Source organism: Callospermophilus lateralis, chromosome X (genome assembly GCF_048772815.1).
Source record: "Callospermophilus lateralis isolate mCalLat2 chromosome X, mCalLat2.hap1, whole genome shotgun sequence".
NCBI classification, from domain to species: Eukaryota; Metazoa; Chordata; class Mammalia; order Rodentia; family Sciuridae; genus Callospermophilus; species Callospermophilus lateralis.
In genome coordinates, this window is record NC_135325.1 from 40237625 (window position 1) to 40260896 (window position 23272).

The 23272-nt window shown below is 38.4% G+C and overlaps 1 protein-coding gene across 2 annotated transcripts in view; it reads left to right on the forward strand.

Moving 5' to 3' along the window:
- Positions 1-827: 827 nt before the first annotated feature.
- The window catches only part of Rragb (Ras related GTP binding B), a 32984-nt gene continuing 10539 nt past the window's right edge, over positions 828-23272 (forward strand). For both annotated transcript variants that reach the window (XM_077107633.1, XM_077107634.1), the window contains exons 1-5: positions 828-1456; positions 2284-2317; positions 5006-5105; positions 11148-11214; positions 13194-13416. In XM_077107633.1, coding sequence (XP_076963748.1) covers positions 1365-1456; positions 2284-2317; positions 5006-5105; positions 11148-11214; positions 13194-13416 — 516 coding nt within the window. In that variant the 5' untranslated portion in view covers positions 828-1364. The remainder of the gene's footprint in view (positions 1457-2283; positions 2318-5005; positions 5106-11147; positions 11215-13193; positions 13417-23272) is intronic.

Consider the following 23272-nt stretch of genomic DNA (forward strand, 5'->3'; position numbering starts at 1 on the left):
TTAAAGATGTGGGGAAGCAGGACTCATCACCGATAACCGGCAGTGTCAGTGGCATGCCAATTATGGGGACAAAAAATCATATAGGAACTCAAATGGGAAAATATGGGAGCAGAGAGTACCCTTTTTGTGTGCTGTTTCTCTTCCTTCATTTTCTTATCAAAGTAATATATGCACACGGTAATATATAATATATAAATGTATATTATATTTATAACTTCTTACTATAGTAATATGAGAACTTATTTCCCACACTGTACCCCATAAATATGTACAAATATTACATATTAATCAAAATTTTTTAAATTGCCAAAATATTTTTTAAAAAGTGGGAAGATGAATGTGAATACTAAAACCCCACATGAATCCCTGCTCCCAGCAATAATTTATTGAGAGCTTTTAATGGGAAAGTCTCAGTTTTAAGAGCTTTAGATATTTAATGCACCTAATTGCAAGGTCGGTTACTGGGACTAACAACAAAAGACAGGAAGTTAAAAAACGCTTGGCCTTCCCTGCCAAGATCCCTTAAGGGTAACTAGCAGTAAAAATGGCTAGCCTGGAGACATGGAAATGCAATCATCTCCTTTAATTCTCCTCAGCCTTAGGGGGGCAGGGGAGCGGGTCGGCACACTCTTAAAGAGCCTGCAGGCTCACAGAGCCCTGTGGGGCTGGTGGCAAGGAAGTTAAGAGCTAATGCCACGTGATGGCGACAAGCGACACTCTGGCTTTCCCGGAGTAGTCTCTATGGTATTCTTCCCAGCCCACCCGCCCCTTGGGCAGCGGCTGTCACGTGTCAGGCTCCGGGTTTACGACAGGTGCTCACGTGATCCTGGCCTGCAGTCGGGTGGCTGCGGTGAGGTACCTGGGATCCTGAAGGGCGGGCGGTTAGGTCGTTACCGCCGCCGCCGCTGGCGGACTAAACCGGGCGGCCAGGAGCGAGCAACCTGGCGGCTGAGGCGTTCACCGCATAGTGCCTACGGCACCGGGTCATCTCTTTCTGCGACCACCGCCTTCGCGGTCCCCACCTTTTTGAGGGCGAAATCACTTTTGGGTTTCGAGACCTTGCGGCGTGAGGCCCCAAATCGGGGAGACTCCCCAATTTACCTGTCTTTTCCTCTATTCCTCCATCTCTTCCTTTGCACTACTGAATCACTTGGTTTTTGGCTGGCCTGCTTGGCCGTGCCTTGAGGCCAAGTTCGGGGCGGTAAAGGTAACGGTGGGGAAAGCGGCCCCCCAGTGGACAAAGGCAGAGGCAAGAATAGAGCAGGCCTGAGGGCCGCAGTCAATGAGAATAGGCAGTTGAGGGGGTGAACGAGAAAAAAAGAGTACTGCGGATTTAGAAGGGACTGGAAAGAACTTGTTGCACGATGGAAGAATCTGACTCTGAAAAAAAAATGGAGAAAGAGAATCTGGGGCCGCGAATGGATCCTCCACTAGGGGAACCGGAAGGCTCGCTTGGGTGGGTGAAGGGTATTGTGTCAAACCTGGAAGGGAGGGTGTTTGAACTGAAGAGTATTGTGAATTAGAACACCCCACCCCCATGATAAACTGCATGATAAATTGCTTCGATTTATCAGTAGGGTTGATTGATATACTTTTGACAACATAATAAACTGAAAAAGGGACTGGTGCTAATTGGGCAGTCAGCCCTTGGGATGGGGCATGTGGGTGTTCTAATTGAGACGGTTTCACGTTGCTTTGAATTATCAATAGAAGGCGATTAGATCTCACCATGTAAGAGATAAAAGGACTAGCATTTATTAGAGACCAGTGGCTTTAGAGTGTTTTCTGTGCCAATTTGTACCTGAATTTGAGACTTGTATTATATGTATTTTGTGCCATTAATGAGTGACATACATCTTGGAAGACTGCCAAGGTCCAAGGATGCTTCCAGATTTTAAAAATAGAAAGTCGAATTTTAAAAAATATAAGATTTGATATATAATATTTAAATATGAAAATATTCTTTGACTTATTACACCACCTGTATATGTTGTTGATCAATTTTTTAAGATGAGGAAAAGTCAATTTTTAATAACTCATTTATATTCCTAAATATATTCTCCTAGGAGCTGTTGCCAGAGCTTGTAGTTAGGGGACAAGAGCATGAACCCAGTTTTGTAGTTTATGAGGGCTGTTACTCTACTGAGGTTCCCTACACAGCTGCATTCACCTGTTGTATTAAACATGTTCTTTTGCTCCTGCACATTTATTTATATTTCTTTAATTTCAGTTTCTAAGGCAATTGGATCATGGGAACTCTTGTCTTTTGGTTTATATCTACAGGTGGGTGCTACCAAATACAGCCATGAAGAAAAAGGTAAGATGTGTTAGGTACATCAGAAACATGATGGTAAAGGTAAGAAATAGTCATTCAGGAACCATAGAGTGGATATATACCATCTTTCCTGGACTATTGCAGGAACCTTCCTGATTCTTATTCACTGTGCCATTAGATTTTTTTATTTCTCTAAAATATATAAATCTGAATGGGTGAATCCACATATACACCCACTATATAGGAGTCTGCCTGCACATTTATTTTCAACCCAAATCAAAATGTTACACTATAAGATCTTACATCAGTTCTCCAACTGGAATTGTCCACTCTTCCTTTTATGTTGTTATGGCTCTATGCCACACATTGGGGTTTAGGCAGAATTCTTAAGAGTGCAACTCTAGAGCATATTTCTTAAACTTCGAGGCTTCAGTATCGTTTGTGAAATGGTGATTTTACAAATCACCCATCTCATAGGTAGTTGTGAAATTTAAATGAATAAAATGCCTGTAGAGCACTTAGGGTCTAACATGGTTTAGCATTATCAACAAGGATGCCTAAAAATACCAGAATTTTTTTACATAATTAAAAACAAAATTTAGCTTAATTTAATCACTCCATGGTATATAAATGTAGCAAAATATCATGTTGTACCCCAGAAATATATACAGTTAACTGTTTCTCAGTTAAAATATTTTTTTAAATAACAGAAAAGCCCTTTTTTGTAAAGATTTTTGGCTGGATCAGTAGTGAAATTTTCTTAATTAGATAAAGTTACACAGAGAATGTGTTAGATTGAGTGTAGTACAAACCTGAGTGCAGTACATTTTCATTAATATTCTTTACATTTGTAATCAGAAATTTTTATAAAATATCTGTGATTGAAAGTAAAATGTGTATCCATTACATTTGAAAAGCAAGGTAATTGGAACAGTATTTTATAAATTTTATTTTATTTTATTTATTTTTTTCTTAGAGAGAGAGAATTTTAATATTTATTTTTTAGTTTTTGGCAGACACAACATCTTTGTTTGTATGTGATGCTGAGGATCGAACCCGGGCCGCACGCATGCCAGGCGAGCGCGCTACCGCTTGAGCCACATCCCCAGCCCTATTTTATAAATTTTAGATTTGAAAGGACTCTAAAAAGTCATTTTATCCAATTCCCTTCAAATGCAAGAATATATGACATTCTTGACAGGTATTTTTCTCTCTCTGTTAATGCTAACATTGATAACAAAGTTATTTACCTTCATAAGGCAACAATTTCCACTGGAAACTTCTTCATTGTTAGAAGCTCTCCTTTTTATCTTTGTTTTTGAAGCTTGTTTATTCTTTGAAGAACATCATTTGAGCATTTATCATATGTTAGGCACTGGAGATATAAATGGGACTCTCCCTGCCCTTTGGGAACTTGTGAGAATCAGGCTGAAAAGTGAGTAACTGCAATACATTATGTCCTTTGCAATGATAAAACAGTTTAATTGGGAGATAAGACACCTAAATCAGCCTAGGGCTTTAGGGTCAGAGAATCTTCTTGAGCAGATGATTACTAAACCAAGTGACATTTATAGGAAAGAAGAACAAAGAATGGAACATTGCTGGGAGAGAGTACAGTATAAAACAGAGACATAGAAGCAAGACTCCGTGGAGGGCTGGTAACAGAGACTATAAGCTGTTCTCAGTTCAGTGTGGCTGGTTGCTAAAAGTTCTAGCTCAGATGGACAGGAGACGAAGATAGTGTAGTAGATAGGCTAGAGCTTATATATAGTTTAAAGCCTTAATCCTGTAGGTCATGGGAAACTTATAAAAAGAAGAGACAGAGGGCTGGGGTAGAGCACTTGCCTAGCATGTGTGGGGATTGAATCCTCAGCATCACATAAAAATAAAATAAAGATATTGTGTCCACCTATAACTAAAAAATAAATATTAAAAAAAGAGAGAGTAATTAGTGAAACAAAATCATAGAGGGAAGTAGAAGGGAAAAGTTCAAGTGCTCCAGAGAGATAGAAGAATTGACCTTGAGCCAGAGGAGGAAGAAATTTTAATTATGCTAAATTCCCTGCTAAGTAGTTCAGTGCATAAAACATTAGATTATAGGAGAATCGGGTTTAATTTCTTCTCGAGATGGTATTTTTTTAATCTAGTTCTAAGAATATTACATATTAATAACATAAATTCAGCTGGGGGCTTTGGCCCACACCTGTAAATAGTGACTTGTGAAGCTGAGGCAAAAGGATCACATGTTTGAAGTCAGCCTGGGCAACTTAATGAGACCCTGTCTCAAAAAATAAATTTTAAAAAGGGACAGAATGGGGGCTGGGGCTGTGACTCAGTGGTAGAGCGCTCGCCTAGCATGTGCGAGGCACTGAGTTTGATCCTCAGCACCACATAAAAATAAATAAATAAAGGTATAAAAAGGGACAGAATGTAAAGTGGTAAAGAACCCTTTGGGTTTGATCCCCATTACCACAGAACAAACAAAAAACATAAAATAACTGTAGTTCTGTAGCCAAAAGGATGTGTGACCTGTGACAGGTAAGCACCTGGCTTCTGGAATGCTAGATATATCTGCATTCACCATTGGTTGGGGAACAGTTTAGTTAGTTACAAGTATCTACACCAGATTGTTGATGCTGTTATTTCACTAAAATGCCAAATACAGGAGAGAAATAGGTCCTGTTACACTAGATTTACTCCAGATTGTTAACATTTTTCTTTCTTTTTTAGGTGCTCTTGATGGGTAAAAGTGGGTCTGGTAAGACCAGCATGAGGTCTATTATCTTTGCAAATTATATTGCCAGAGACACACGTCGGCTTGGTGCAACAAGTAAGATGTTTTATCTTATTGTAAAGTGAGGTGATCTTAACTATTAATCTGCATAACACACTTGGTTTGCATAGCTTGGGAATGCAGAGGTTGAAGGATTTTTGGAGCATGTTCCCCTTTTTGCATTTCTCCTCAGCGAAATGTAGCCTAATTCTGATTCTTACTGCTCACTCTCTTGGAAGGCTTTTTTGCTTTCTAGTTTGCTTACAAAGTGGGATGCCCTCTTCCAACTTCTTGCTTATCCTGCTATTTCTTAACCAGCATAGGGTCCTTTGTGTTTGTTTGTTTTGGGGGAAGAGTGTTTGTTTTTAATTGTTATTGTACAAAGCGAAATTCTTAGGTATTAAGAAGCATAAATAAAATCCAAAATTTTTTGAAGCTGTAGTTAGTCCTTGTCCTCATTCAAAGGTAAACTACAGGGGTGGGAAGAATGGAAATTAACCTGATATTCTCTTCCTAGATACACATAGATGGTCTCACTGGAGTTTTCTATTCTGACATGGGAAATATCTTATTGCTCTTTATGGTTTAAATGTTAGTATAGACTTGCTGGGTTGCCATGGCTACCAGGCCAGTGTATCTAGGATCCTAGGAGAGCCCTTCTGTCTGTGAGCTGCAATGTCATTTCATTCTGTGGCATCCAAGCATTTCTGGATTCTTCCTTCCTTGGTCTTTGACTTCCAAATGAAGGAGGCATTATATACCTGACCTTTAAATATTCCTGATCTGTGTTTCTAGCATCTTGAATGCTTTTAGGGATAAGTCACCCATAAGAATAGTGTCTCACTCTGGTTTCAAGAATAGTAAACATCTTTTAAACACATTATTGTCCAGATTCTGAGATACAAAGGAGAAGAAAACCTTATTTCTGTTCTTATAGGGCTTGGAGTGTAGTATTCACTTTCATAATTGGGGCAGGTTTGATGACTACAAAGCTGTCTCTTAAGCAGAGATCCAAATCTATTTTCCCTCACTTCCATTAGCTGGTTTTCTTTCTGTTCTTGTAAGCTTTACAAATGTTTGAAGATGTTAAGTGTCTCAGTTTATCCTAGTCATCCCCTGCCTCCCAAATCTTGTCTTTCTTAAGTTAAACATCTCTAGTTCCTCCATCTATTCCTCATTTGACATAATTTGGAAGTATTTTTAAGGATTTGTTCAAACTTATTTACATTTTTCTTAAGCAGTTGCGTCTGATCAGGGCAGAGTAGGCCTATTACATCTCTTATTCTGGATATTACATTGCTATTCGTAACAGAGTAACCCCCATCTTCTTTTATGGAATGACCTTCATTACACTGAGTCATACTAAAAAGCCCCAGTTCCTCTTCAGATATATTGTTATTAAAACATATCATTCTGGGTCTTGTGCAGTTAATATTTTGAACCTAAGTATGAACGCTTATTACTAAATTTTGCTTTATTCCATGATATATTTCTGCACCCTGTGTATGTTAACTGTAAAATTCAAAACAAGTCACTGTCTCTCTGATCTGTGTTTCTTCGTTTCCTTATCTATAGTAAAGGGTTTGGATCCTATGTTCATTGTTACTCTCTCGTATATTATCTATCCTTCCAGCCTTATGCAGTGTGTACATTTGATGAGTATGTCATTTGGTTTCGGTATTGGTCAAAAATTTTGGACAAGATATTGTTCAATGGCCTGTTATACCTATATCTGGCTTCTGGAAAATCTGTCAATCCATCCACATTTCTTTCTATCTTGATTTGATAGATTTTGAAATTTTTCTTTTCTTCCAAGTTATATCTAGGCCTAGAACCTATATGATTTCAGTAGATTAAAGGAAGCAAATGTTTATTGAACAACTGTCATTTGCCAGGCTTTTGTATTCTGTTTTATTTGTGTTAGTCCTCATATTAACTTTATTCTAATAGATAACAAAAGTACAACTTAAAAATTAATTTCACTTAGCTAGTAAACATTAGAGCTGGAATACCAATCTGTGCTCAACTTCTGTTTATTATATCACAATCTATGAACACTACTCTGAACAATTCCTGGCAGACTCCTTTTTCTTTGTGTTTAAAATTCTGCACAATTTGTTGAAGAACCCCTTTCTAGTCCCAGTGATGTTTATGATTTTAACTGATCAGCAGAGTTGATTTATTATTGAATCCAATGAACAGACTCGCAACCAAAATTTTGGAACTACTCAAACTGCTTAAAGTAATTTCAACATAATCTAACAGCATCATTATGAACAGAATGTTGCAAATTATGTGGATCCTATTCACTAAAGTAGGCCATTTATTAAATGGGTAATTTTCTGAAACTTCCCTGTGTGTTAGGCACTATGAATGGGCTCTTGTCCTTAAGGATATCTTAAGTGGGAGCTTTATTAATATACTTTGTTAGCAATTACTGTATCTCCTTAAAGGTAGTAAAATTATACTTAAAAATATGTTGGCTTTAATGCTTTAGCATATCATCATTAGCTAGTTTGTTATTATTGAAGAAAGGTCTGTTTTATTGCTAAATATATAGACTAGTTCAAAATTCCTATAGTGCATTGATTTTTACTTGATATTCCTTTTATGCAGTTGCTAATTTCTTTAAAAGTAGCAAAAGAGTACTTCTTTTAAAATTTACATTGACTTTAATGTTTTAGTGTTTTCCTAGTTTGTCATTTCTTGAAAAAGTCCAGTTTTATTTTGTTAAATTTAGAGCCTACTGTGTTTGGAAATTTGAAGTAAGGATACAGAATGATGATGTTATTAATTTATTAGGGGGGATGTTAAAATGTGTTTGTTGGAATAGTAAATTTGTCAATAAAAATATGATTATGAAGTATTTTAGTCTCAAACACTGTTGACAGCTCCAAGATTTCCTACCTTCTCAAAATTCTCTTTTCTCTGGGCTTTTATTTAATGCTTTATTACCCTGGTTTTCTTCTTTTATCTTTAACCATTCCTCCCTGCTTTTAAAAAAGATAATCTTTATCATAATATTTTCTTCTTTCTGCCCCATAAGTGTATGCAATTAAGGATATCTTAAGTGGGAGCTTTATTAATATACTGTTTTTGCTTCTTTTCGGTTTCTCATAACATCAGAACAGTAAGATTAGCAGAGCCAAAGGGCCAAGAATGTAAAAGGGAAGCAGAAAATGGGGGTTAGATCATCCTGAGGTTATCCTCTGGCCCCTTTTTTTCCGGGTGTATGCAATCATGCATACTCAGAATGACATGTTCTTTTTCTTTTAAAAGAATGAAATAAAATATACATTTTAGAGAGATTGCTCTATCTATAATATGGAATGTAGATCAGAGGGAGGCAAGGATAGAAACAAATTGACTAGGAAACTATTTTAGTAAACTAGGTAAGAGATGACTGCTTGATTTGGGTGTTGGTAGTGGATATGTTGAGAAGCTAATGGATTTGGGGATATTAAAGAGGTGGAGTCAAGAGGACTTGCTGGTAGATCTGGGGAGAATGGTGAGGGAATAGTGAACTGAAAGATGAAACTAAGGTTTTGTGATAGGCAACTGGTTGAATTTACTGAGAGGTAAAAGACTGAAAAAAGAATTGATTGGGGGGAAGACAGGGGACATGACTTAATCTGGATATGTTGAGTTTGGGATACTTGTGGTTTATTCAAATGGAAATGCACTGTGTGAGTCAGATAGGTAGGAGAGAAATCTGTACTGAAGCTTCTTTTTTATGAATTATCAATATCCAAATTGTATACAAAATAATATGAATATATTATCTTACTTTGGGGAAGAATACATAGATGAGAAAGGTGACCAAGAATGGAGACCTGAAGAAATCCAACATTTAAGGGACAGAAAGAAGAATAGGAGCCTGTGAGGGAGGATCTTTCAGAGAGTTTGTAGGTATATCAGAGACCAAGAAAAGAGATTTTTTTTGAGAAGAAGAGTAGTCAACAGTGTCATGCTGCAGAAAGTAAGACAAGGACTAAAAAGTCCACTGGATTTGGTAATGGGGCCATTGGTCACTTGATGAGAACAAATTCTATCATATGGGAGTAGAAACTAGATTTCTTTCCCATTTGCCCCATATCTTAAAAGTCACTGAATCCTGTCACTTCTTTTGTTATTGTCTTTCCCTTTCTCAGTAGCACTTCTTTCCATTTTTTTTTAGTACTAGACCGTATACATAGTCTTCAAATTAATAGCAGTTTGAGCACCTACTCTCTCGTAGACTCTGTTGGAAATACAAAGACATGTAAGATATGATTCCTTTTCCAAGGAGGGGGAAGTAAAGGGGAGAAGGGAAGTAGTTTGAGCACTTACTATGTGCCAGGCACTTCATATATGATAACCCTTTGAATCCTCACAGCTATTCTGTGAGGTCAGTACTATGCCCCTTCTTTCTTTTTAAATAGAAATGGAAGCTAATACTCAGAACTTAAGTGACTTGCCCAAAGTCACAGAGTTGTAGAGCTGGTACTTGAACTCAGATCTGTTTGGCTCCAAAGCTTATATGCTTTACCTTTTAGTGCTTTGCTATCTATGATCTAATTTATGAGAAGGTAAAATTGCCCAAAAGTTAGATAATACTCAATTTAAGCAACAGCTTTGAGATAGTCAAAGAAGAAATGCCATAATAACATTTGACTATCATATAAATTATATAGATAATAATTTCTAGACTTAGAGTACTTTTCAGTATAAATATTTCCATTATTCCTCCTTGGGATTTTTAGTGCCTGGCAGAGAGTAGATGCTTAATAAATGTTTGAATGAATTTAGAGGGAGAAATGACGGTAAGTGGGGTGAGCTAGGTAGGGCTTTTAGAGGAGTGGGATTTAGTTTGGGTCTTGAAAGATGAATATAACTTTGAAAGAAAGATGGGGTGGGCTTTCCGGCAGAAGGACAGAGTAGGTGAAGGATAGCGGGGAGGGAAGTGTAAGGCAGAGGTCGCAAACAGGCAGCCTGTGTGCTAGATAAGGCCTATAGACAAATTTTGTTTGGCTTGTCTATTGTTTTAGAAAAATTGGAATTAGTTATCACATGTCAAAGTTTTCATAAAAATCTGAATTTCCCACTGCTATTGAAAAATTGAAAGATCTGGCAAACCTGAGCCAACATTCTTGCAAGAGCTCAGTAACTGCTGCCCATTCTACTGGGTGGATGTTTATCCTCTATATGTGGCCAACTTTGATTGTATGTTTACTGGCCTGGCCCCTATTAGCAAGTTTGCGACCCCTGATGTAAGGTATGTTGGGGTTGGGGAGGTAGTGGGGTTTGGGAGGACTGTGAATAAGCCAAATTGGGCTGGAATGAAAGGTTTTATTAATGTGAATTATTGGGGAATATATAGGTAGATTGGAAGCCAAATTGTGAAGGACCTTGACTGTCCCCCTTTAGGGACGGAGGAGCCATTGAAAGTATTTGAATGGGGAGTGACATGTTCAAAGTAGTGTTAAGAAGATGAGCCTGACAGTAGCCTATAGGACGATGTAAAATGGGTAAGGTTTTTCTGGTAGGGAGTTCAGTTATGGATCTCTTGTAGCAGTGTTCGAATGAGATGATAATGGAATTTAGAGATTACAAAGAACTAGCAATGAATTGAATGAGAACCTAGGAGACACAATAGGGGGAAAAGTAGAGTCATTAACTGAAAAGGAATCAAGACAGGAGTTAGTTTGGTTATATTTTATGTTTGTTTTGTGTTAGGTTTTTGTTATTGTTGTTTTATTTTTTCATGGGGGAAGCTGGTGAGGGCAGGTGGGACAGGGAAGATCTATTAAATGGTATATGTCGCTGTCTTATATGTGGAAATTTAACATTGGTAGTATAATTGGAGATTGTTTCTACTCTGAGTACTAAACTACTAAAAAGTAAAATGACTTACATAAGAGCCAATTCTGTAGCTCAGGGTAGTTTAGGTGCCCACCTTGCCACTAAACCACATTACTAAGCTGAAAATCACCTTCTTGTTGTGGCTTTGAGCATTTCACTCCACTTTGGTCCTTCTAAATTCCATGGGTTAGTGCTTTGCTTATTTTGAATTTCACCTTGCATGCTGCAATTACTAGATTTGTCATACTTGTCTTCCAGTTGATGTAGAACATTCTCATGTTCGATTTCTGGGAAACCTGGTATTGAACCTGTGGGATTGTGGTGGGTAAGTACCATCATCTACTTACTTGTTTGTAAAGCTAATGGCAGTAACCATGGCTTCTAGTATAATCAGTATGACAAATATACCTACAGTAACTGTTATTTATAATAGATACATTGGATAGAATTATTTCATACTTGGTACTTGATTAAATAAAGATCCCTGATTTTTGTTAATTGTGGACGTGCCTTCTGTATGTGACATGTTTAAGTATCTATAACACAAACTTCACCTAGATATGTGTAGTATAGGTTAAGCATTCTCTATTTTGCAGGGGCATAAATTGGGTTTCTTTCGAGGTGGATACAAATTAGATGATTTGACACAAGTGCCAAGCTTTTAGCTACCACACCATAATAATTTGTTCTTAATAATTTAAAAAATTATCTCCAGGCAATCTAAGCATTATAGATCAAACTCTGAGCATGTACAATCTGGCTGAGTTACACACTGTTGGAAAGTAGGAGACAGCTCTTCTCATGACCAACGCACTCACAAAAAAAAAAAAAAAAATTTTTTTTTTTCATCACAAATTCACAAACTCACTGTGCTTCTATGCCAATGTTCAGTGCTACTCTTTGGCCATTTATATCTCTGATATGAAGCAGCAGTATGTAGTGCACAGTGGTTAGGAATATAGATACTGGAGTTAGGTTGTGGTTTATATCTCAGCTTTGTTAGCTGTTTTATCTTGGGTAAATCATTTAAACTCTGAGCCACAGTTTCTGGTACAAAATTAATAGTAATGGTATCAACTCAGGGTTATTTTGATAATTGAGATTTTATATAAAAATACATACCACAGTGTCTCACAGAATAAGTAGATATTATTGTCAGCTCTGTTTCCCAGGCCTTAGTATAAAACCAAATAAAGAATAGGAGCTCAGTGAATATTTGTTGAAAGGGTAATGTGATAGCCAAATACTATCTAAGAAAATGATTTCATTCCTGTTAGCAGATGGATCACTTAACATCCTAGCAGCTCTCTCCATATAATCCTTACTCATTGTCATTATTTCCAGTTCTCTAGTCTGTGTAAAGATATTAGTCCAAGTCCTTGCTTTAAGATATAATCTTCCAAGGTCAAGTAGCTTATTAATAGCAAGATACAGAACTAGAACCTAGATTCATATCCCACTCCCACATCCCCTGCTACACAATGGTACTATTTTCTGCTGTCTAGCTATTGACTGAGGACTTCTTGGGAAGTGGCAAACAGCATAAAAAGCAAAGACCAACATTATTCTAAAAAATTATCATACAGTTATTTTCATATAGTTTAAAATATTTGACTATTGAGTTCTTCATTCAGAACAATTTCATTGAGCATCTGACACTCCTTTAAAATCTGAGAAATTGAGGAATAGTACCAAACATGGTTCTTGTCTTGCTGTCTAGGGAAATGAATGTCATTAATTAAAGACCCATATAAGTATGTGTAATGTCATACTTGTAGTAAGTGTTAGCAATGAGAGTAATGTATTGGTAAATGAGCCTATGGTAAGTACATTGGCTCAAATCAGGGATGTCAGGGAAAGTCATACTTTGTATGAGGAAATATGGATTGAATTGAAACCTAAAGGAACAAGCAAGAATTAATTAGATGAAAAAGCATGGGAGTAGTATCAGAGACAGAGTGAGCGGCATGTATAAAGGCCCCATGGTGGATAAACCATGGCCCACTTGAACTGGGAAAGGGTCTATGTGTATAGAGCACAAAAGAGGAGCAGAGGGTGATGCAAGTTATGTCTAAGAGGTAAGGTAAAGGGACTGGGGATATAGCTCAGTTGGTAGAGTGCTTGCCTTGCATGTACAAGGCCCTGGATTCAATCCCTAGCACCACACACACACACACAAAAAGAGGTAAGGTAAGACCAGAATTATTTGCTATTGTTTGCCCTATAAATTGTAGCCTTAAGATTATCTTTTGCATTGATGAAGCTTGAACTGAGGACTTGCTTACTATCTATTTTTCCTACCAGACAAGACACCTTCATGGAAAATTATTTCACTAGCCAACGGGACAACATCTTCCGAAATGTGGAGGTTCTGATTTATGTCTTTGACGTGGAGAGCCGCGAACTTGAAAAGGACATGCACTATTATCAGTCATGCCTGGAAGCCATTCTCCAGAACTCTCCAGATGCCAAAATTTTTTGCTTGGTTCACAAAATGGATCTGGTACAGGAGGATCAACGGGACCTGGTAAGAAATGGAACGGGTGCTACACAAATTTGTACCATACTCTTTTCAGCAAAAAAGTTCTCAGAATTAAGCTTTCAAACTAAAATCTTATCATTTGTTTTAAGAAAACATTCTTAAAAACATTTTTTCATGGTAAGAGAAATGTGATATTCAATTAGCAAATAAATTTTAGAATTAGGTAGGAATCTGACCATGTGACATCACTAAGCAGCCTTTACTTTTAAAATGTTTATTGCTCCATGGTTTACTGTCAAGCCTAGAGACCCACCAAGAATGAGAGGAAGAAAGGTTGCTGCTGTCACTGGGTTGACATAGAAACTGGTAGTTATCAGTTCAGGTGCCAACCATACTGTTAGGCTCTATGCCAGGTTCTTCATAATTGCACTGACATAGTATGTTTCTCTTCTTTTCTAGTACAAATGACTTAGTACTAGAGAAGACACGGTAGGAGGTGAAGTCACCAAGATGGTATAGTAGGAAATATCAGCCTTCATCCCCTCATGTTAAAAAAATGTAGGTAACTACCTATAAACTAGTATAGCCTAGAGAGGGATCAAAGACCCATCAGAGAAAAAAAAAAATAAAGTAGAAGGCATAAAATCCTACATAGTTTTGAGACTCCAGGACTGGCAGATCAAAAACAGTCTAGTTCTAGTTCACTTAATATAGGAGAATTAGATTTGTAAGGTCTGAAGTGAAAGAGAAGATCCCCCCCTATTTCTTAAGGTATAACTAAGGAAAGCAGTTTTAGAATATACTAGTCATATAGAAGAATACGATTCTTCCTTGGGTTGTAATGTTAGAGTTTAAGTCTAAAGGAGTTTGGGTAATAGCTATGATAAGGAATACTTTTTTCCATGACTATTTACAGGATTGCCTCTTCTATTCAAATGTTTCTAGATTATTTTGCAGGCTTTCAAAAACCATTTGACAAGGTTCTGCATTTGACTCAGAACTGTACTTTTGAATATCCAGTAGTTTTTTAAACTCTTTCCCCTTCTCCATCTCCCAGAAAACTATGTATATAAGTATGGGTCCTGCCGGGCACAGTGGCATGCACTTGTAATCTCAGCAACTCGGAAAGCTAGGGCAGAAAGATTGCAAGTTTGATGCTAGCCTCAACAACTTAGCAAGACCCTACAAAACTTAGCAATACCCTGTCTCAAAATTTAAAAAATGAAAAGGGCTGGGAATGCGACTCAGTGGTTGTTTTAGTCAGCTTTTTCACTGCTGTGACTAAAAGATCTGACCAGAAAAATTGTAGAGGAGGAAAAGTTTATTTGAGGGCTCACAGTTTCAGAAATCTTAGTTTATAGAAGGCCGGCTGCCACAGTCTGGCTGGGCACAAAATCACGAGCCACTCAAGCAGGAACAAACTTTAATTTTTGAAACTGCCGCCAGTGCTCCCTACGCCTGGGAAGATTGCCGATGGACCCACGCTGCGTTCTCCCCATCCCAAGAGGAAGGTCCTCCTCCGGAATTCCCTCCTACCGCACTTCCCCAACCAATGGGAACTCTCCAGGCCGAGGTGGACAGCAGGAGTCCAATATCCATATGAATGCAAATCTTAACATAATCATATCATCTCAATGGCTTGCTGGCGTCTTCACCTTTCAACCAAAAATGCCATGCATCATATTACTTGGCTTTGGCTCTTAGCAGCCAGCTCCATTCTTTGGGGCTTGAGGTGAGGCTGAACATTCATGGCAGAGTGTGTGGCATAGGGAAGCAGCTCATATGAGAACAGGAAGACTCCACTTTTCAGATACAGATATATACACCAAAGCTATGCCCTGATTCCCACCTCCTCCAGCCATACCCTACCATTTCAGTTACCACTCAGTGAATTCCTATCAGGGGATTAAATCACTGATTGGGTTAAGTCTATTACAACCCAATCATTTCTCCTCTGAGCCTTCTTGCATTGTCTCACACATGAGCTTTTAGGGGACAACTCACATGCAAACCATAACAGTGGTAAAGCACCCCTGGCTTAAATCCCCAGTACAAAAAAAAAGTATGGGTCCTGAGTTGGTGAAGCTTTAAAAATAATTTCAATACTTAGCCAAAATTACAATTAAATCTAGAACATTTCAATAAATGAGCTCCTTATGAATGTTTCAATCTCTTATAATTTTGAATTAGATTTTCTTTCTTATGACTATCCCCTAAAGATATATTAATATTCTTTAGTGGATTTTAAGCCTAATATCTTTAATTTCATTAAAGATTTAAAGTTGGAAGTTTTAAAGTATAAATAATTAAGTGCTTCTCAAAATACAAAGTTCCATTAAGATTTATTTCCCTGCATGTGTGTGAATGTTGTGGTTTTCCAGAGAAACAGAGGCAATGAGATATGTTTGTATATAAAGAGACAGAAAGAGATGAGGGAAGTATTTATTTAAGTAATAGGCTCCACTGAATGTGGAGGCTGGCAGTTCTGAAATCTTGAGAGCAGGTCCTTAGACTAGAGACCCAGGAAAAACAGTCAATGTTGCAGTTTAAGGCAGAAGGCAATGTGAGGGTAGGTTCCCCTCTTCCTTATAATATCAGTCTTTTTCTCTAAATGTCTTATAGATAAGGCCCACCCACATTATGGAGGGTAATCTGTTTTATCCAAAGTCTACTGAATTAAATGATAATCTCATCTAAAAGTACTTTCACAGTGACATCTAGGCTGCTGTTTTACCCAGTGTTGAGTACTATGGCCTAGTCATGTTAACAAAAGAAAAAACTAACCATTATAGTCCACCCTTTTCAACTAGGCACTCACACATTTTCTAAAAGCATAATTAATTTCCAAATAAATATAATAAAATGATTATAATTCCACATAACTTGATACAACTTTTCTGCATACAACTAGAAATATACTAACTTTTTCCAGATAAGTCCTTGGGTAAAGTTTATTTTTCTACTTTCTATCCTATAACTTAAATATTACAATGTAAATAGTACTTAAAATAATATTGATATAAAGTTTACACGTCATATGTTCATGATAAAAACGGATAAAAGAGAAAGACATGCTTAGTATATATCCACTTATATATATTCATAACAAAATCAAGGAAGAAATACTCATGACAGTTATAATTCTCATTTACATGTACTCACATGATCTTGGCTGGTATTTATAACTGTCTTCTTCAATTCTGGATTGCCTTTGCACTTCAGCTGGTTGTATTTCTTTACTGGTAGGATGACCCTAAAACCATTAGTAGACCTAATGGTCTAGGCCATTAGTAGACCTGCCTGAATTGGGTAGTTGTGGTTTTCCATTACTTTAATTACAGGGTATGATATTGTTAATAGATACCCTGAGAGATCTCTTTTATTTTTGACATACTTTTCCCAAACTCCATCGTGAAATATAGTCCAGTTTCCCCTATGATAGTTAGGATCAGTCACCCCAGAGAGCACAGGAACTCCCTTTTTTGCCAATTCATTTAGAGGCATGAGGACCCCAAAGTAGCTGGTGGCAGTTTTAATCTCTAGTTCAGTTGAATTATTGTTATATTTCCTGGCATACTCATTCCTACCTTTGGAACTGAGACCTTTAGGCCAGCAGAGTATAAAGTCATAGAGATAAGAAACAAAAACTTTGTCCTTTACCCTTAGTAATGGCTAGTGCATTACTAAGGGTGATAATAAGTGGTGCCACTCCCATTACCACTCTGAATCCTGGAGCCATGAATCCCCACTGTGGTAGAAAAAGCAGCAAACATTGGATGCTGAATGAGAGCATATAGCCTCCCAAACAGCCTTGTCCCAGCTCTATACATTTTTGCCATCTAACTGAGCTTTCAAAAGCCCACTCTATCATTCTGTCAAGCCAGCTGCATTAGGATGGTTGGGAATATAATAAGAACAATAAAGTCTGCTTTATTTTATTTGCTGTGGAGGAAGTTCCTTGATTAGAAGCAATATCATGTGCCATACCATGATAGTGGATGAAGCATTCTAAATTCACAGATAATAGTTTTGGTAGAAGTACTGTATAAAGGGAAGGTGAATCAATATCCAGAATTAAGTGTCTATTCCAATAAGTGTAGAATGCTGTCCCTTGCATGATGGAAGCAGACTATTATAATCAAGTCATCATCATATAATTGCCTGTTCACCTGGAGGACTGGTGTGTATTTTGTGTTCAGTGTTGGTCTCTGCTGATGACAGATTGGGCACCCATCAGTGGCCACAGCCAGGACAGCCTTGGTGAGTGAAAGTCTATGTTGCTGAGCCCACATATTACTTTTAACCCTTTCACCATGTCCATTTAGTTTCCTGAACCCATTGAGGTGGATAAAGATACAGACTGACTGGTATCCACAAAACAGGTCATCCTATCCACTTGAATATTAAAATCCACTTTTATTGAGGTTACCCTTTGGTGGGCATTCATCTGAGACACAGATATCTTCACAAGTTTTTTTTTGTCTATTGGAAGAGATTTATCTATATACCTCTTCCATTTTTCCAGATATGTTCCTTCTAAGTCCCTGACCATCCAGCAAACCAATGGCTACAGCTCATGAGTCATAGCTGTATATCTGGCCATTTCTCCTTCCAAGCAGAGTGAACAACCAGTTGCTCAAGGTTCTTTCCACTGGGAGGATTTCACCTTCAACACTTTCTTTTAGGGATGTCCCAGAAATGGGCTACAGAGCTACAGCTGTTCACTTCTAGGTGGTGCCCATGTATCATGCAGAACCATCTATAGACCAGGCCCTAGTCTTCTCTTCCTCAGTCAAATGATTATAGGGAATGATCCATGAAGTCTTAGGTGCGGGTTGTAAGAAAAGGCAATGTAGCAGCAAAGGAGGACTGCAGGTATTTGGAACACTTCTTAAAATGTAACTTACTTATGCCCTCAAAACTTTCATGGGCCCAGTCTCACAAATATATGACTTTAACTTGGTGATGGAGAGCTGCTATACATGTCTGACTTTATGGTTTGGTAGATTAAATAATAACTAGTTTGTGATGAACAGCACAGTTCCCATGGTAACTTGGTAGCCTGTGGGACACATTCAGTTTGTATGTACTATGGCCTAGTAATTGGCCAAGAGCTGTTTCTTGAAAGGAAAGTAATTATCTGTGGAGAATAGTAGGGCTTTGTTTCAGTACCCTAAATAGGCATTGCAGTTCACCAGTAGTGGCCTGTAAAAGGCTCCAAACAGCTTTCCTATGTGCTCCTGACACTTAAAGCATCGTTGAATTTGGACAATATGGTCTAAGAGCAGCTTGCACAGCTGCCTGGACCTGTCACAGAGCCTTCATTGGTGCTGGGCCCCACTCAAAAGTAGCAGCTTATTTGGGTCACTCCGTAAATAAGCTGGAGTAATGCATCTAGAGTAATATTTTGCCTTCACAATCTACATAGGCCTATTAGATTATGTCCATTTCTCTTTTGTCCTTAAAAAGTAAAGGTAACAGACTTGGGGTGTGTGTGGCTCAGTGGTAGAGCGCTTGCCTAGCATGTGTGAGGCACTGGGTTCAATCCTATGTACCACATAAAAATAAATAAATAAAATAAAGGTATAGTGTTATCCATCTACAACTAAACATTTTTTTTTAAAAAAGGTAGCATACTCCTGAATTTTTGTCACATTGCTTTTCAGCCTTCTGACATTCAAATGTCTTTCCAATAAGTCTGGTGTAACTACTTCTTGCTCGCTGGGTTTGATCAGCATAATGTTATTAATGTGATGGGCCAGTGTAGTATCTTGTAAAAGGAAAAAGGTGACCAAGAGCCCCGTAAATTAAATTATAACATAGGACTAGAGAGTATCTCCCTCAGTAAGTCAGTGAAGGTGTTTTGCTGGCCTTGCTACCTAAAAGCAAATTGCTTCTGGTGGATTTTATGGGCAAGTCCGGAGAAAAAGGCATTTGTCAGAAAAATAGTTGCATATAGGTACCAGGGGATGTGTGAGTTTGCTCAAGGAATTGGGCCATATCTTTTACAACAGTTGAAATTATAATCACCTCCTGAGTAAGCTTATGGAAATCCATGTCCAAGAGCTAGCTGTCTTCTGTAGAGCCTGAAGAGGCAAAATGAGTTGGGATGTGGTGGGAATGGGTAACCTTATATCTTTTAAGTCTTTTATGGTGGCAATAATTTCCACAATCCCTTCAGGAATTCAATATTGCTTTTGGTTTATTATTTTCCTAGGAAAAAGCAGTTCTAGTGGTTTTCACTTGACTTTTCCTGCCATAATGGCCATCACACCACAGATAAGGGAACCAATGTGGAGATTCAGTCAGTTGCTGAGTATGTCTGTTCCAAATATGTACTCTGGAAGGATATAACCACAGTATGGTTTGGGGAACCATGGGCCCACTGTGAGACAAACCTGAACTAAAACTTTATTGACCACTGTATTAGCATTCTCTATAGGAACAGAATCAACAGGAAGTATAATTATGAAAAAGGATTTATTAGGTTATCTTATGCCACCAGAAGCTGGATAGTCCACTATGGCCATCTGCAGGCTGGAGAGCTTGAAGAACCAGTAGCTGCACAGTCCATAGGCTGAGCCCCAGAATAATCACTGACAGAGTCCACTTTGGAAGAGTGAAGAAAATAGAGTCCCATATCCTCAGATGATCATAGTAGCAGTCAAGAACCCGTTTCAGAAGAATTGAGCTTGCATCTGCTGCTGCTTCCTTGTTCTTCCAACTTTTATTCCATCCAAGCCATCATCCTATTGGTTGGTGCTGCTCACATTTAGGGACAGTCTCCATTTCAGTTGGCTATACCACATGTCAATCCTTCCTAGACACATCCTCACTGACACACCCATAAACCCCTTTTTCCTCAGCATCTCTTAATCCAAATATCCACCCCCTTGTCAACTTGATATCCAAATATGACTCTTTACATCATACTTAATCTCCAAATAAACACAACAAGGTTATAATTCCACCTAACATAACTATCCTTCCTACAACCGAATACACTAGTTCTTTCCCCAGAATAGAAGAATAAACAAAAACACGACTAATGTTAAGTCAATCAATATTACTTTACAGAATGAATAACAGGAGAGTAACAATTATTTCCTCTTAATGCATTTGTAAGTATGCCCAAACATATTCTTAGCGGAATAGGGAAGAATTATCAATGGCAATTACAATTCTCATTTCTGTAACTGGTCATGTGGCTATAGTTGGTATTTATGACTACATTCTTCTACTACCCATTCTGTATTTCCTCTACCTTCAGCAACTACCTCAGCGGTCTTGGTTCTTTACCTAGAAGTGTGACCCACACCTTCATTCCTGAAGGGTCTAAGACATTTGTCATCTTGTCTGGATTGGGTTGTTGTAGTTTCCCATTGATCTTAATAAGGGGACAGAGTAATACCAAGAGACACCCTAAGGGATCTCCTGTACTCCAGGAGTATGCTTCCTTATCTCCATTGTGGAGTAACAGTCCAATGTCCCCTTGATAATCTGGATCAATCATCCCCACCAGTACCATAACTCCTTTCATAGTCTGTGGACTCAGAGGCATGAGGAGCCCAAGTGTCCATGGTGAAATCTTAACTTCCAGTTTAATGAAATCATTGTTGTATCTCCAGGCAGAAGCATTTCTCCTGAAAGTAAGACTTCTAAGCCTACACAACATAAGGTTGCAGGGAAGAAGCAAAAACTTTCCTTGTGGGTTACTAGGAGTAATGATGAATGAGTAGTACCATTCCTGTCTCACCCCTTGATTCCTGGACCTGTGAATTCTAGCAATAGGAGAGACAGTAACATAATGGATGCTGATTCAGAGTGTTCTGAAGGTTCTGAAGAAACTTGCCCTAGCCCTGCAGTGTATTACCACCTAACTGGTGCTGTAACTGCAACTTCAAGAGTCCGTTCCATCATTCTTTGAAACCAGCTGCTTCAGGATGGTGGGGAATATGGTAAGACCAGTGAATCCCATGAGCATAAGCCCATTGCCTCACTTCTTTGGCTGTGAAGTGAGTTCCTTGGTCCAAAGCAATGCTGTACAGAATTGCTGTACCAGCCAAGTATACTTAGGCATGAATGGCTTGATCTTTGAGACAAGCATATGCTACTGGCATGAAGAACCAGGTAGTATGATTATAAAAAGGGATTTATTAGGTTGGCTCATGTGACCAGAAGCTGGATAGTCCACAGTGGCCATCTACAGGCTGGAGAGCTGGAAGAACCAGTAGCTGCACAGTCCAGGAGGCCAAAGCCTCAGAATAGGAGGGATCAACAGTGTAATCCTAGTCTGAGACTGAAGGCTTCTGGAGAATCACTGGCAGAGTCCACTTTGGAAGAGTGAAGAAGCTAGAGTCCTATATCCTCAGATGATCACAGCAGCAGTCAAAAACCCGTTCCAGAAGAATTGAGCTTGCATCTGCTGCTGCTTCCTTGTTCTTCCAACTTTTATTCCATCCAAGCCATCATCCTATTGGTTGGTGCTGCCCATGCTTAGGGAGGGTCTCCGTTTTGGTTGGCTCTCCCACATGTCAGTCATTATCTGACATACCCATAAACTCTAATCCTCATCATCTCTTAATCCTATCAAGTTGACCACTATAACTACTGACTTTCCTACTCTTGACTAGTGGACTATAGTAATGTTTTGTGTCCTGGAATTTTAGAGCCAGTGCTTAGTCGCCCTCAAAGGTTGGATCCTTTCCTTTTCCCCAAAGCTCAGTTACCCTTGTAAAAGGTCTTAGGTTCATTTGGAGGAGGCAGGGAGGAAAAATAATAGTATAAACTTTGGGCAGTATAATGGGGTCCTTCCTTACCTGGACCCACCCTTCTCTTTATTCAAGATGCTCTAGGTCTGTAAACTAATACAAGTCTATTGAGGGGTCCTGACTCTGTTCTTATGGTTCAAGTTAGATTTTTGGACCACTTGACTTAGACTCTTCTGCTTATATAGAAGAAGTGGGAATTTAGTAGATATCCCATCTATTTCACTTCTAAGTACCACCATGATCAACTAGCAAACACCATAAGTCTCAGTCAGATTACTCTGTCAGATACTTACCTTGCATTTGGTAAGTATCTCCACCTTGCTCCTACCACTTCAGGATCCAACTGTACCAATGCATTTAGGTTCCCAAATTCAGTGGCAGCAGTTCCCACTGTAAGGTCTGGCCTATAGAGAAGAGTGATCAGAGCAGGGAAGGAAACTGGGCTCCTCTCACAAATTTATTTCTCACAGTCATGGTGAAAAGTCTCTTGGCACCTCCCAAGATTGGTAAGTAGGTCTTAAATGACAAATCCATTTGAACATTCCAGTCTCCCTAAGCCTTTGGATATCTTCCCTTATATACTAATGCAGGTCAGGTATTTCAGCTTCACTTAGCATAGGCCATTTGGGGTTCATGTTTCAGCCAAGCAACCAAACCATTAGAAACCTAAGAGAGATGGTGATGGTAAGTTAGGTCTGTTGTAAGACAGCTACCTTAGGGGATATCATTACATTCCCCTGAGGCAAAGTAGGGTTAATTTTAAATCTCAATGTAGTGGCTGCTTCTATTTGCAAAGACTCATGAGAAGTTAGGAATTCAGTGTCCTAGTCTTCATTGAGATCTTCCCATATGACTCTTATTCCAATTTCTAGAATCCCATTCTTTCAGTCAGCACCCTAACAGAAGATACCCTGTTTAATTAGGAATTAAATATGCATTGTGATTTATCCACTCACAGGATGAGATTCCAAGTTTAGTTTTCAGCAATCTCAGTTCTGCATCTATAGAGGGTATGGGTTTCTTCTAGGGTGAATATAGATAATTTGGGGTTATTTATATGGTGCTTAAACTGGGGATTGAAATTTCTGAGCTTGTTTTTTTTTTCTTTCTCTATTTGGTCCAGCACAATT